The sequence below is a fragment of the Corythoichthys intestinalis genome, chromosome 21 (genome assembly GCF_030265065.1).
Source record: "Corythoichthys intestinalis isolate RoL2023-P3 chromosome 21, ASM3026506v1, whole genome shotgun sequence".
In the NCBI taxonomy this organism is placed as follows: domain Eukaryota; kingdom Metazoa; phylum Chordata; class Actinopteri; order Syngnathiformes; family Syngnathidae; genus Corythoichthys; species Corythoichthys intestinalis.
This window is the reverse complement of record NC_080415.1, coordinates 5,709,017-5,722,711: the sequence shown is the minus strand read 5'-3', so window position 1 is coordinate 5,722,711 and position 13,695 is coordinate 5,709,017. Positions and strand designations below refer to the sequence as shown.

General features: G+C 38.1%; 1 protein-coding gene across 2 annotated transcripts in view; it reads left to right on the top strand.

Annotated features, from left to right (window-relative positions):
* ryr2a (ryanodine receptor 2a (cardiac)) overlaps nucleotides 1-13,695 on the top strand; it is a 356,843-nt gene that overhangs the window by 29,381 nt on the left and 313,767 nt on the right. For both annotated transcript variants that reach the window (XM_057825571.1, XM_057825570.1), the window contains exons 8-11: nucleotides 1,776-1,872; nucleotides 3,214-3,288; nucleotides 6,131-6,287; nucleotides 6,403-6,567. In XM_057825571.1, the coding sequence (XP_057681554.1) occupies nucleotides 1,776-1,872; nucleotides 3,214-3,288; nucleotides 6,131-6,287; nucleotides 6,403-6,567 (494 nt within the window). The remainder of the gene's footprint in view (nucleotides 1-1,775; nucleotides 1,873-3,213; nucleotides 3,289-6,130; nucleotides 6,288-6,402; nucleotides 6,568-13,695) is intronic.

The window sequence follows — 13,695 nt, the reverse complement described above, 5'->3', positions numbered from 1 at the left end:
AAGATGATGTCATTGCCAGAATGATCTGCAGATTTTTTTTAAGTCTGTGAGCATGCTATCCATAGGCTTTCTTTTCTCTTGTTGCTGTGTGAGGGTTCTGTCAATCTGTCAACATGTACTAGCCAGCGCAGCACTAGAAGGCTAGATATGATGATTAATTAATTCTGGTTGTGATGTCACAACCAGAATTGCTGAAAAAAGTGGCCGTTTCCTGATTCATTGTTTGTTGTAATAACTATGAAATGCTAAATGGAAAACTGATTGACTAACAAGGAAGAGTCACTGACGGCCAGTGAGTATAATGACGTTTCTAACGGCGTCATTTTTTTCAGTAGTGGGTGATCTAATCAATTACTTATCCTATCTTTGCAACGCCGTCACCGTTACTGAGGATGTAAAGGGGCGCGTTATACAATTTGGTTGAATGAAGCGCCACATGTCTGATTTTGTCACACATCCGCCTGCCTGCCTGCCTGTCCTGGAAAGTGCCCGGGGGAAGCGAAGTGGGTGGTGACGCTGTTGCAAACGCAATGATGTTTGGCTAGGTGGCTTGGAGCGTTAGCATACCATTCGCGTTCCCGTTAGCATTAGCATTTAGCGTGGTGAGCGTTATCTTAATCTCTCAGGCAACTTTTTTTAAAAAATACAATTCATGGCATCCAGGTCGGTTTCAATTTATTGAAAATGATGTACTGTTTTCCTGCTGAGTGTGCATTATCATCACCAAATTGGCGTTGTACTTGTAGACGCTACAATATATACAGAATATACTGTAGATATTTGTACATTTTAATCACCGACAAAAGTCACTTGCACTTAAGTTTTCTTGAATGACGTATCCATGAACCTTGTGTGATGTGTTTTAATCAAAACAACTAGAGCAAAGCAGGAGACTCAGAGCCTCACCTGCATATTGAAAAATATATATATTTTAGGTGTGCGGATACACACAAGTCACGGTCCATAATGTGCCCTTTTTTCTCACAGCATTTGAAAGTTAAAAGTTTGGATACATTTGCACTCTTTTATCAGTGAGCTTAGAAAGAAATGTCAAAAGTGTGACCTAGGTTTTTTTTTTTTTTTTTGGAATAAAAAAATCAGTTCAATTCAGTTTATATAAACATCTTTAATGTGAAAGACAATAAGATATCTGAGTTACTAACTGCAACTTAAAATATCGGGACTCGGTATCGGCAGATTCTCAAAATCAGGAGACTCGGGTGCAAAAATATGCAATCGAGACATCCGTAATCAGGTGCATCCCCCCATCTACTGTAAGGGAGTGTGCAGGACCCATATAAAGGCGCGCTGCTCTCAGTGTTGTCTTTTATTGGTCAATATCTTGTTCACCTGCCTAATCTTGCTTGCACTCGTGTTGCTTTCTCTAGTGCTAAATAACGGTATTGATTGTGCTGGAGCCATGAAAGCGAAACTATCAATTCACAATGAGTGAAAAACAAACAAACAAAAGTAATGTTTAACACAGGCGACAATTTGAAAAGCAGTGGAGTAAAAAGCACAGATACGTGCTGTAAAATGTATTGATGTAAAAAGTACCCCTTCATATGCATACTCAAGAAAAGTACAGACACACAAAAATGTACTTAAGTACAGTAACAAAGTTCTTTTACTTCATTACATTCCACCACTGCATAACAGCGGCTTGGTTTTCTTCAATGATGGAAAAATTTCAAGAGTTGTGTCTAGTATGTTGTATGTCACATAAATCTTTTCATTTGTTCTTTCCCTTTTTTCCCGGCTTTACTTTTCTGCAGGTTTCCTGATAGGTGGGGATGTCTTGCGCCTCCTTCATGGTCACATGGATGAGTGTTTAACCGTTGCATCTGAAGAACATGGAGAAGAACAGAAGAGGCAAGTAATATATATTATATATTTCTTGCATTGGGCAAATAGCAATGATATTAACGAAAGACTAACAAGGACAAGGATGAATGCATGTTAGCAATATTTTAGGTGAGACTGTACTGACTGTGCTGTAGTTTTTTCATTACTTGTCTATCCATTGTCTACCTTCAGCTTCACCTTCAAAAATCTTTGGAGTCTTCACCAATTTTTGTTTTAACCAAAAATTAGTTTTCAATAAGTCAAAAACTGCTTTTAAGTACTGTTTGAATACAACAAAATGCAGAAGAATAACAGGGTTATCAATAGAGGTGTGCAAAATTTCCGATTCTTAGATTATTCGCGATTCGGCCGTGGAAGATTCGAGAACGATTCACAAACATCCAAATTCCGATTATTGAAATATGCAAAGTAAAGCGAAAGTACAACACACTCAGCGCGCTGCGCGGTCTTCGGCACAATGAAGAATGGAGCGAGAGTAGCTAAACATCATGCTTCTCATTACCCGGCTCCTCGGGTAATGCCAATGCTCAGCTCACGGCTCTAGCTCAACTCATGCCACGAGATAAAAAACACAACAACACACCTGACTGCTGCCGAAAAGCTGCTACAAAAGTACATCCGCAAAATGTTACGGTAGATATAATTTATATAGGACTAGATGCATTATAGATTCGATAGCGTTAGCAGCACATCTACAAAAAGCTAGATGTGGGCGTTAGTAAACGGCTGCCATCTTAAAGCAGTACACTTTCCTGCTAGGCTGTTGTAGCGAACCTTCCAAGCGAACCTAATTAACTTTTTATCTAAAATACTCCCAAATCGGTAAAATATTGACTTGAATCTATCTTTAAAATAGTTTTAAAACTTTCACATGTCGAAAGTAGACAAAAGGGAAATTATGAATAACGGGAGCAATTTTAACAACTTTAACGGTTGATTCACAACATTAAATTAATTGAATGTAGTTTAAAGCTGCTGATACAGAATGTAGTTTTTTATTTACTGTTATTTTTGTATATTTGTTTACTGCTATATGTTAACTTGATACTGAAATAGTAGTTTGGTTTAGCCTGAGAGGATTTTTGAACAATTTTGGAACTAATATACAAAACATAAAAAAAAAAAAATTAAAAAAAAAGAAGGAGGGGGGTGCATCAATAATCGTTTTATAATCGAATCGGAGCCTCTGAATCGTAATCGTAATCGAATCGTTAGGTGCCCAAAGATTCCCAGCTCTAGTTATCAACATGTTAAAAATGGCTTAAAGTAAGACTACTGCAGTTAAAGCAGAGCTACATTTGGGTGTATATGCTACTTGTTTTTTATTTTGTATTATTTTTTCACTAGAACCGTGCATTATGAAGGTGGAGCAGTGGCCAGTCATGCCAGGTCCCTGTGGAGGCTGGAGACACTGCGAGTTCTGTAAGTGTTTGAACACATTTATAGTTACATATATGGTACTGTTTATGTTACAGTAAGGCAAGGCACATTTACGGTATTTATATAGCACAATTCAACACAACATAATTGAAAGTGCTTTTTATTATTTTGGGCCTAATATGGTCATGTAATAGGTTATAGTACAGTATAATAATAATTGTTCTTATAGAAAAAAAATAAAAAACACTATTTTTTAAAAATATTAGACAACAGTTATTATTTGTTGAGTGTTCTTTTCACCGAATACTTTTTAAATTGTACTTGAGTTCATTTTTTTGAATGACTACTTTTACTTAATAGTAATATTATATTAAATAATAGTAATATTATTTTGAAGTAAAGATACTCCTACTTGAGTAAAAGTTTTGGTTACTCTACCCACCTCTGCCTGTGGGGTTTGAACCAATTGCTAGGCATGGAGCCACTCTCAAAGCACCTATGATTGTGTTGATTCTCAGTATAGTTATTATTAGCGCTCTTTGTTAAAGGGAACCACGGATAGAAAGACCTGTTGTTCTTAAAAGATAAATGTTAGTATGAGTTATAATAATTTGATATTAAAACCCTTCTTGATGTTTTAGTTTTTAAAAAATTTGTAAAATTAGTTTAACTAGTAAGTTGCCATTGTTATTGATGACGCAGTGCACTCTGGGCAGTGACATCATTGGGTTTTGCTTCCAGGCTTCCTGAGTATGACTCTAGCGTCATAAACATGTTATCTGTTCAGCCCTTTGAACCCGAGCGGAACATTAATGAGCAGGACAGCACTGTCGATATTTCACAAAATGAGCAGCAAAAGCAAAATAAACAGTAAAGACGGGATGAGACGAGAGTATACAAAACCGGTGTTCTCATAAAATGTCAAACGAAACGTGCTACAAGAGGACACCCAAAGTACTACCGTGCGCTTTCAGCTTGTTTTGTTTCGATGCATACAGGCAGAACGTACTAAAAAATGCCTTAAAACAGGGGTCCTCAACCTTTTTTGCACCATGGACCGGTGCAATTTGGGTCTTTTTTTCACAGACAGGTGTTCTGTCAAATTTTGCACCCTTATTAAATTTTGCTCCCAAAGCTTTTGTAGCGGTGAAAAAGCCCTCTTTTATATCCAGTCTTTCCAACATGTCTGTCCATGATCAAACCTAAGTTAATATTCCTTTCTTGAAAGACAGTTTGTAGTGTTTACTTTTTAATCGCATTCGCTGCAATTTTTAACGTTACGTGCATTCAAAATTTGTCAATACCAACAATGTGCGGCAGAAAAATGCAGCAAATATAAAATAACATTTGTTTTTAGCTCCGTCGTGTTAAGTGTAGGAAAAATATAACTCACCTGCTGAATCAGTGGGAGGCCTGAGCTTGTTTCGTTAAATCGAAATGGTGCCATCTCGGTGTGATGGGGGAGTGAGAGAAGCCCGCTTCACAAAGATACGATGTTGAAAATTGTAGCATGGTTTTCAGTGCTCTCCTTGCGATGTGAGGATATTCCGGAATGACTTTAATCCAGAACCTCAGTAGAGTTGTTGTCTCAAACGTACGTTTAAGGTCGCCGTCATTTGCGATCTCTACAAGCTGATCCTCCTGTTGAATAGACATGCTCGAATCACTCGGTTTATTTACAAACGGGTCACGAATTCACTCCTTCGCAGTTCGTGGGTCTTTAGTGATTGGGAAGTAGCGTAGATTTTGTTTTCTTCGAGGTTGTAGGCTCATCTTCTGGCTCGTCAGGTGCCCTTTTCCCGTAAAAAATCTGTCCAAAGACGTCTTTTTATCAGTCATTCTAGTGTTGGGGCTAATTATTTCCGGGAACAAATGTGATGCGCCCGCCCTACATCATACATTTTTATCGAGGACAAGCGCACATAGATATATAAAACAAGATGTACTGCTTGCAGTCCAATCAATGGATTTCTATGACGACATTCTATCCTGTAGTATTATATCTAGATGAGACAGTTAATTTGGCCAGAATGCAGTATTTAATAAATTATTATATTTGTGTGGCCCGGTACCGGTCTGCGGCCCAGTGGTTGGGGACCCTTGTCTTAAAACATAGTAATTTCAAATAAGGGTGGTTTAATTACGCTACGTGACTAATGTGGTCAACAGATCAACAGGCTGCTTTAAAGCTACCACAAGAAAACACAACGCTTAAATGTATGAGAAGGAAACACATGCAAAACATATTTTAAGGCAATGAAAAGCTAATAAAAGACTAAATAAAAATAGTAAGTACTCCCTGCTTTTAACCGATGTGGGCGCATGTGCATGCACTGGGCATAGGACGTCGCCACTCAGGAAGGAATTGCAGAACACTGGTGTTCTGCCAAAATGTCCTGAATCAACGAAACGTCCTGCTAGAGGTGAATTTGACACCCGAAGAGTTCGAAAATGCAAACTGTCAAATTGCTGCAAGTCAGTATCTTGGCATCTCGCCTAGGATCGGTTTAAAGACACTGCTGATGAGCTGGAATTGGATGCAGGTACGACGTTGGGAACTTTTCCCACAGCTCTGTAATAAAACAATCTGACCAGCAGCAGAATGTGACAAAACCATGCTAGTCGTCATTCTAGCTTCGCACCTCCATTGTGCATTGTGTGCGTAAAACATGGTGCCCTCCATAGGTCAAAACGTATTAAATATTATAGATTTTTAAATCAATTGCAATATTTTCTGTTTCTAACAACATATTTTAGTAAAAGAGAACAACCGTGGCTTATTAGAGCCCACAAGTCTTTAAGTCTGTGGTTCTCATTATTTACATTTCTTTAATTATTTATTTATTTATTTATTTATTTTGCCTCTATTTGGCTTTGTGCCCAGGTGGAGTGGTAGTCATATTCGCTGGGGCCAGCCGTTCAGACTGAGACATGTGACTAGCGGGAAGTATCTGAGTCTGATGAAAGAGAAATCCTTACTACTGATAGAAAAAGAAAGGGCAGATGTTAAGTCAACAGCCTTTTGTTTCAGATATTCCAAGGTATGTAGTCACAGCATCCGCATGAAACATTTCTTTAGCTTGCAGTCTTATGCCTTTGTAGATTCAAGTGTTTTTTCCAAAGAGTCACTGTTGTGTCTGTCTTTGTCTCTGTTAGGAAAAGGTTGACGTCGGTGTTAAAAAGGAAGTGGACGGAATGGGTACCCCTGACATTAAATATGGTGACTCAGTATGTTACATTCAACATGTAGACACCGGTCTGTGGCTCACATACCAGACTGCTGATGCAAAATCTGCACGCATTGGTGACATTCAAAGAAAGGTAATGACACACACTATGGTTAAGGTAATGTTTCATTTTCTATTTTCATCTACCTGAACACGGAAATCCAAATTTTTAGTGTCCATGAAAATAGTGCATCTAATTATGATTTTAGCTCGAACTCTGATCGGATTAAAGCCATTTGCCATTTTGGATACCTGAGAAATATCCCATTGCACTGCAAGGCACTTGCTTTACTTGCAGCCTTTGTACAGCTCGATGGATGGATGGATGGATGGATGGATGGATGGATGGATGGATGGATGGATGGATGGATGGATGGATTATTAGATGGATGATTAGATGGCTAGATGGTAGAAGTACTGAGCCGTGTTTGTTAAAGATGAAAAAGATCCAAATTCAAGTGACCTCCGAGACAAATTAAATAGTGGGCGGCAATCATCAGTGATTAATCCTGGAAAAAAAGGTGATTACTGACCAGTCATCTGATTTAGTCTGAGTCATCAGTAATGTATTTGCGATCTTCTCTGATCAATTCATTGACTCTGTGTGTGCTTGTGTTTGTGCATGTTTGACAGGGAGCGAGAGGGATATTTAAAAAAAAAAATCTGAAAATAATGTTACACTAAAGGGATATTCAGCGAAATTTGGTGGAATTTCACCCCCAGGAAATCTATAAATGCATGATAAATTTAACAGCAAAATACTTTTTCCTGAGAAAGCAAAGTTTGCTGAACATTCCTGTGAATATATATGTTTTTTGATAAATATATAAATAATTTAATATACATTGAGCTCTGGAATGAAACACTGGGAACCTTTCACATTCACAAGAATTAATGGAATAAAACACTGGGAACCTTTCACATTCACAAGAATTAATGGTAACACTTTATAATAACTATCCGTTGTAACTAGGACTGTCAAAATTATCGCGTTAACGGGCGGTAATTATTTTTAAAAAAATTAATCACGTTAAAATATTTGACGCAATTAACGCACATGCCCCGCCCGCTCAAACAGATTAAATGACAGCACAGTGTCATGTCCACTTGTTACTTGTGTTTTTTGGTGTTTTGTCGCCCTCTGCTAGCGCTTGGGTGCAACTGATTTTATGGGTTTCAGCACCATGAGCATTGTGTAATTATTGACATCCAGAATGGCGAGCTACTAGTTTATTTTTTGATTGAAAATTTTACAAATGTTATTAAAACGAAAACATTAAGAGGGGTTTTAATATAAAATTTCTCTAACTTGTACTAACATTTATCTTTTATCTTTCTATCCATGGATCGCTTTAACAGAATGTTAATGTTAAATGCCATCTTGTTGATTTATTGTCATAATAAACAAATACAGTACTTATGTACAGTGTGTTCAATGTATATATCTGTCTTGTTTCTTATCTTTACATTCCAACAATAATTTACAGAAAAATATTGGATATTTTATAGATGGTTTGAATAGCGATTAATTACGATTAATTCATTTTTAAGCTGTGATTAACTCGATTAAAAATTTTAATCGTTTGACAGCCCTAATTGTAACTAGTTAATGGTTTATAGTAAATTGTTAATGATTTGTTGTTGATTTGATCAGTGTTTGTTAACAGTTTCTTAATCATTTATAATGATGCCTTATTAGTTAATATATCATAAACTGATAATGAGTAGTAAATGACTTGTAAGATATATGTCAATGATTTATACCTACACCTTATAAATTAGTAATATACCATGAACAAGCTATTAGTAACTTACTAATGAATAACTAACAACCAAATAACTTAAATAAACTACCAACTGATACTTAAAGTTGCAACTACTCATCATTTCTTAATTGTTAGTAAATGAGGAATAAGTGCTACTTTAGAACAACCAAACAACAAAAGTCCCTATAGCATACATAACCTTATAACTATTACTTAATATATTGACTCAAACTTTACAGATCAGTTGTTAATAGTGTGGTAACTATCTACTAAACTTTCAAGAACAGCAAATAGGTTAAACAAGTTTAAGGTACAGAAATTTATCAGATATTTAAACTATCAAATTTTTGTACCTCAAGATTGTACCACTCATAGGCCTTTCTGTGTGTCGTACTTTACCAAAGAAACACCACAGATGAAATGTTGAACATTAGAAACGTAGAAACACACATACTTTGCCATCCCATGGCAGAACAACAAAATACAACAGTATCTTACAAACCCATGAGTTTGGGAAAGTTTTTGTGCTAAACATAGGATAAACTGAATTTATGAGGAGCATTTAACGTCCATACACAATTGCATGAGAAGTGGGGTGCTGCAGTACCCCCTGGAGTTGGGGAGATAAAAAAGTTTTGGTAAATGAATAAATTAAACACATTGAAACAATAGCATATTTACCTTTTTGGGATTAAATACAGGAGTATTTAGAGAGAATTCTAGAGGTTCGTTTCATTCCTATGCTGGCGACCTACCTGTATATACAGTGCCTTGCAAAAGTATTCGGGCCCCCTTGAATCTTGCAACCTTTCGCCACATTTCAGGCTTCAAACATAAAGATATGAAATTTAATTTTTTTGTCAAGAATCAACAACAAGTGGGACACAATCGTGAAGTGGAACAACATTTATTGGATAATTTAAACTTTTTTAACAAATAAAAAACTGAAAAGTGGGGCGTGCAATATTATTCGGCCCCTTTACTTTCAGTGCAGCAAACTCACTCCAGAAGTTCAGTGAGGATCTCTGAATGATCCAATGTTGTCCTAAATGACCGATGATGATAAATAGAATCCGCCTGTGTGTAATCAAGTCTCCGTATAAATGCACCTGCTCTGTGATAGTCTCAGGGTTCTGTTTAAAGTGCAGAGAGCATTATGAAAACCAAGGAACACACCAGGCAGGTCCGAGATACTGTTGTGGAGAAGTTTAAAGCCGGATTTGGATACAAAAAGATTTCCCAAGCTTTAAACATCTCAAGGAGCACTGTGCAAGCCATCATATTGAAATGGAAGGAGCATCAGACCACTGCAAATCTACCAAGAGCCGGCCGTCCTTCAAAACTTTCTTCTCAAACAAGGAGAAAACTGATCAGAGATGCAGCCAAGAGGCCCATGATCACTCTGGATGAACTGCAGAGATCTACAGCTGAGGTGGGAGCGTCTGTCCATAGGACAACAATCAGTCGTACACTGCACAAATCTGGCCTTTATGGAAGAGTGGCAAGAAGAAAGCCATTTCTCAAAGATATCCATAAAAAGTCTCGTTTAAAGCTTGCCACAAGCCACCTGGGAGACACACCAAACATGTGGAAGAAGGTGCTCTGGTCAGATGAAACCAAAATTGAACTTTTTGGCCACAATGCAAAACGATATGTTTGGCGTAAAAGCAACACAGCTCATCACCCTGAACACACCATCCCCACTGTCAAACATGGTGGTGGCAGCATCATGGTTTGGGCCTGCTTTTCTTCAGCAGGGACAGGGAAGATGGTTAAAATTGACGGGAAGATGGATGCAGCCAAATACAGGAACATTCTGGAAGAAAACCTGTTGGTATCTGCACAAGACCTGAGACTGGGACGGAGATTTATCTTCCGAAAGGACAATGATCCAAAACATAAAGCCAAATCTACAATGGAATGGTTAAAAAATAAACGTATCCAGGTGTTAGAATGGCCAAGTCAAAGTCCAGACCTGAATCCAATCGAGAATCTGTGGAAAGAGCTGAAGACTGCTGTTCACAAACACTCTCCATCCAACCTCACTGAGCTCGAGCTGTTTTGCAAGGAAGAATGGGCAAGAATGTCAGTCTCTCGATGCGCAAAACTGATAGAAATATACCCCAAGCGACTTGCAGCTGTAATTGGAGCAAAAGGTGGCGCTACAAAGTATTAACGCAAGGGGGCCGAATAATATTGCACGCCCCACTTTTCAGTTTTTTATTTGTTAAAAAAGTTTAAATTATCCAATAAATTTTGTTCCACTTCACGATTGTGTCCCACTTGTTGTTGATTCTTGAAAAAAAATTAAAATTTTATATCTTTATGTTTGAAGCCTGAAATGTGGCGAAAGGTTGCAAGGTTCAAGGGGGCCGAATACTTTTGCAAGGCACTGTATGTTGAAAAGGTTTTTGTTTGTTAATAACATGGTCACCACCAGTGTTGTTAATCTTACTGAAAAAAAGTAATTAATTATAGTTCCAAATTACTTCTCCCAAAAAGTAATTGCGTTAGTAACTCAATTACTTGAATGTAAGAGTAATTAGTTACTTGGCAAAGTAATTGGTGATAATTACTTTTTTTTTTTCCCTCAAAAAAAAAAAAACACAAAAAAAAAAAAAAAACATTGGCCACACTATGTGAAGTTTTTTGTGAAGGTTTTTGGTACAATTGGCCCGAGCCCAATTCTTTACCCTAATTTACCCTTTACCCTGAATCAACTGTTAAAAGTTGTTAAAATTGCTCCCATTATTGCATTTGTTCCCTTCTCTCTACTTTCGACATATGAAAGTTTTAAAGCTGTTTCATCATTTAAAGATAGATTCAAGTCAAGATTTTGCCGATTTAGAAGTATTTTAGATAAAAAGTTACTTAGATTCGCTAGGAAGGTTCTCTACAACAGAGCCATCCTAAAAAGTCTACTGCTTTAAGATGGCGGCTGTCTACTAACGCATTTAGTGCCATGCAGTGTTGTTAATTTTACTTTAAAAAAGTAATTAATTACAGTTACAAATTACTTCTCCCAAAAAGTAATTGCTTTAGTAACTCAGTTACCTGAATGTAAGAGTAATTAGTTACTTGGCAAAGTAACTAGTGATTTTTTTTTTTTTCTCCCCAAAAAAAAAAAAAACAGGTCACACAATGTGAAGCTTAAAGGGCTTGGGGGACAATTGGCCCAAGCCCAATTCTTTACCCTCCACTTAACTAGACACAAGGGTATTGCGATAACTAGCTAGTAACCTTTGCTATGTGTGGAAGTCATTTAAAGTTGTGAATCAATAGTTAAAGTTGTTAAAATTTCTCCCGTTATTGCATTAGTTCCCTTCTGTCTACTTTAAACATGTGTAAGTTTTAAAATTGTTTCATCATTTAAAGATAGATTTAAGTTAAGATTTTGCCGATTTAGGAGCATTTTAGATTAAAAAAAAAATGACTTAGGTTCGCTAGGAAGGATCTCTACATCAGGGCCTTCCTGAGAGGTCTACTGCTTTAAGATGGCGGCTGTTTACAAACGCATGTAGTCCTTAAAACATGTTGGCAATGCAGCAGTGTCTGTCATATGCATCTAAATCTATAATATGATATCTACCGTGTCATGTGGGCGTAGTTTGTCGGCTATGGCTGCAGTCAGGTATTATTGGAGCCATCTAGCATCGCGGTTGCAACGGCGTCTTCCCCACTCCTGCTCTGCTCTCGTCCCCGTGAGTCCGTTTCTCTCAGACTTTTTTTTATTCAACCAACTTAGTAACGCATAGTAACGCACGCCTTTCCCGCCTCAGTAACGGTAACGGCGTTGCCAAGATGAGAAAAGTAATTAATTAGATTACTCATTACTGAAAAAAATAACGCCGTTAGTAACGCCGTTATATTGTAACGCCGTTATTAACAACACTGGTCACCACCTGACCCCATGCTTGCTACTGGGTCACGTTGAAGAAGGCACTACTAGAACAGAAAAGTTAACTGTTGAGAGAGCAGGCGCACTTACCTCTACAAAAACAGTGACATTTTCTCAAATTCAATTCGAGGCCAAAAATGAAGATGATTATGTTGATAGTTCTATTATAGTGCCCAGCAAGGAAAACTTGGCTGCAGATTTAGACCGTGGAGTCCACAAAGGACAATCATTGGTGTCTTCAACTAGCTAAGACATGCTTGCATTGTAGCCATATTATTAACTGTTGTCGCTGTTGAGCTTCCGACGTGCCGGGCATTGTTGGTTATTCGTGTACAATTGACCTGTGACCTCTTAGTTTTCAAATGTGTTCGTATGTCATTGCGCCGTCTAGCTGCAGGATTTACATTATTATACGCGGGCGCTGTTGGTTCCCTCCCAGTGTGTCCCTGTGATTGCCCATTGATTTCACCTGTTGAGCCTGCTCCTAGTGTATCCTCCAATCTGCGTCCTCCTGTGTCACTCATCTGTTCCTCGTTGTCTCGTTACTCCTTGTCTGCGTGTGTATATAACCTCCCAGTTTCTTTTCGCTCCTTGTTGCGTCATTGTCAATGCCCATGTGCCCGTCAGCGTTTGTTCTCCACAGTTTTCGCCGTCCAAGCCCTTGTGTTCCTCAGTAAGTTTTTGATAGCCAGTCTTTTGTTAGTAACAGTTTTGTTTGCCTTTGCTGTACTTTCTTTGGATCATCACTTTGTTTTTTGTTGGCTTTCATTAAATCAGTTTTTGCACTGCCGGTCTGCATCACCTCTTTTCCCGCAATTGGGTCCACACAACACCTGCCCGCCCGCGCTACCTGACAAAAACTAAAAAAAATATCCTCAGCAGCCCCTGCTCAGACTGACCTAATCACATCATACATCACAGCAAACTCTTAAGAAACACTTATCAAGTCGACAATAACCATTCATCATAAATTTAGTACTGATGTACAGTAGTAACTAGTTATACCAGTTATTATAAAGTATTACCGAATGAATCCTTTTTGGTGCTCTTTATTAAGGATACAAGGTCACAACAGTAGACTACACTGACAGTTGTACACTGTAACAGCTGACTACAGTGTTACTGCTTAGTCATAAGGTAAAAAACTGAATTTCCATTTCTGATTCTTTGGTGATTGTTGAAGGAATCCAAACCTTTAGCCAGATTGCCGGAATCGCGCCAGCCGAAGCGCCAGAACCGCACTGGCACGGCTCCAAATACCCGGACCAGCAAGACCTGACCACCCGACGGAAGCGCCAAATTCCGCGCGTTCACCTTAGTCTAAACCCCTTGTACTGACTCCATTTGAAAGCTGGAAATAGGCTTCGAGGCACAAGTTGACAATTTATTCAGGTCAACAGCGATCAAACTGCAAGGCGAAACAGAAACAGACTCAGGCGAGGAGGCAAGGTCACAATATCCCAAGTCAACAAAAGGTTCCCAAGAAAAATTGGCAAAGATTAGTTAAACATTCAGTCCTTTGACGGCTTTCGCGGGGCGGTCTTTGGGCAGAAAGAAG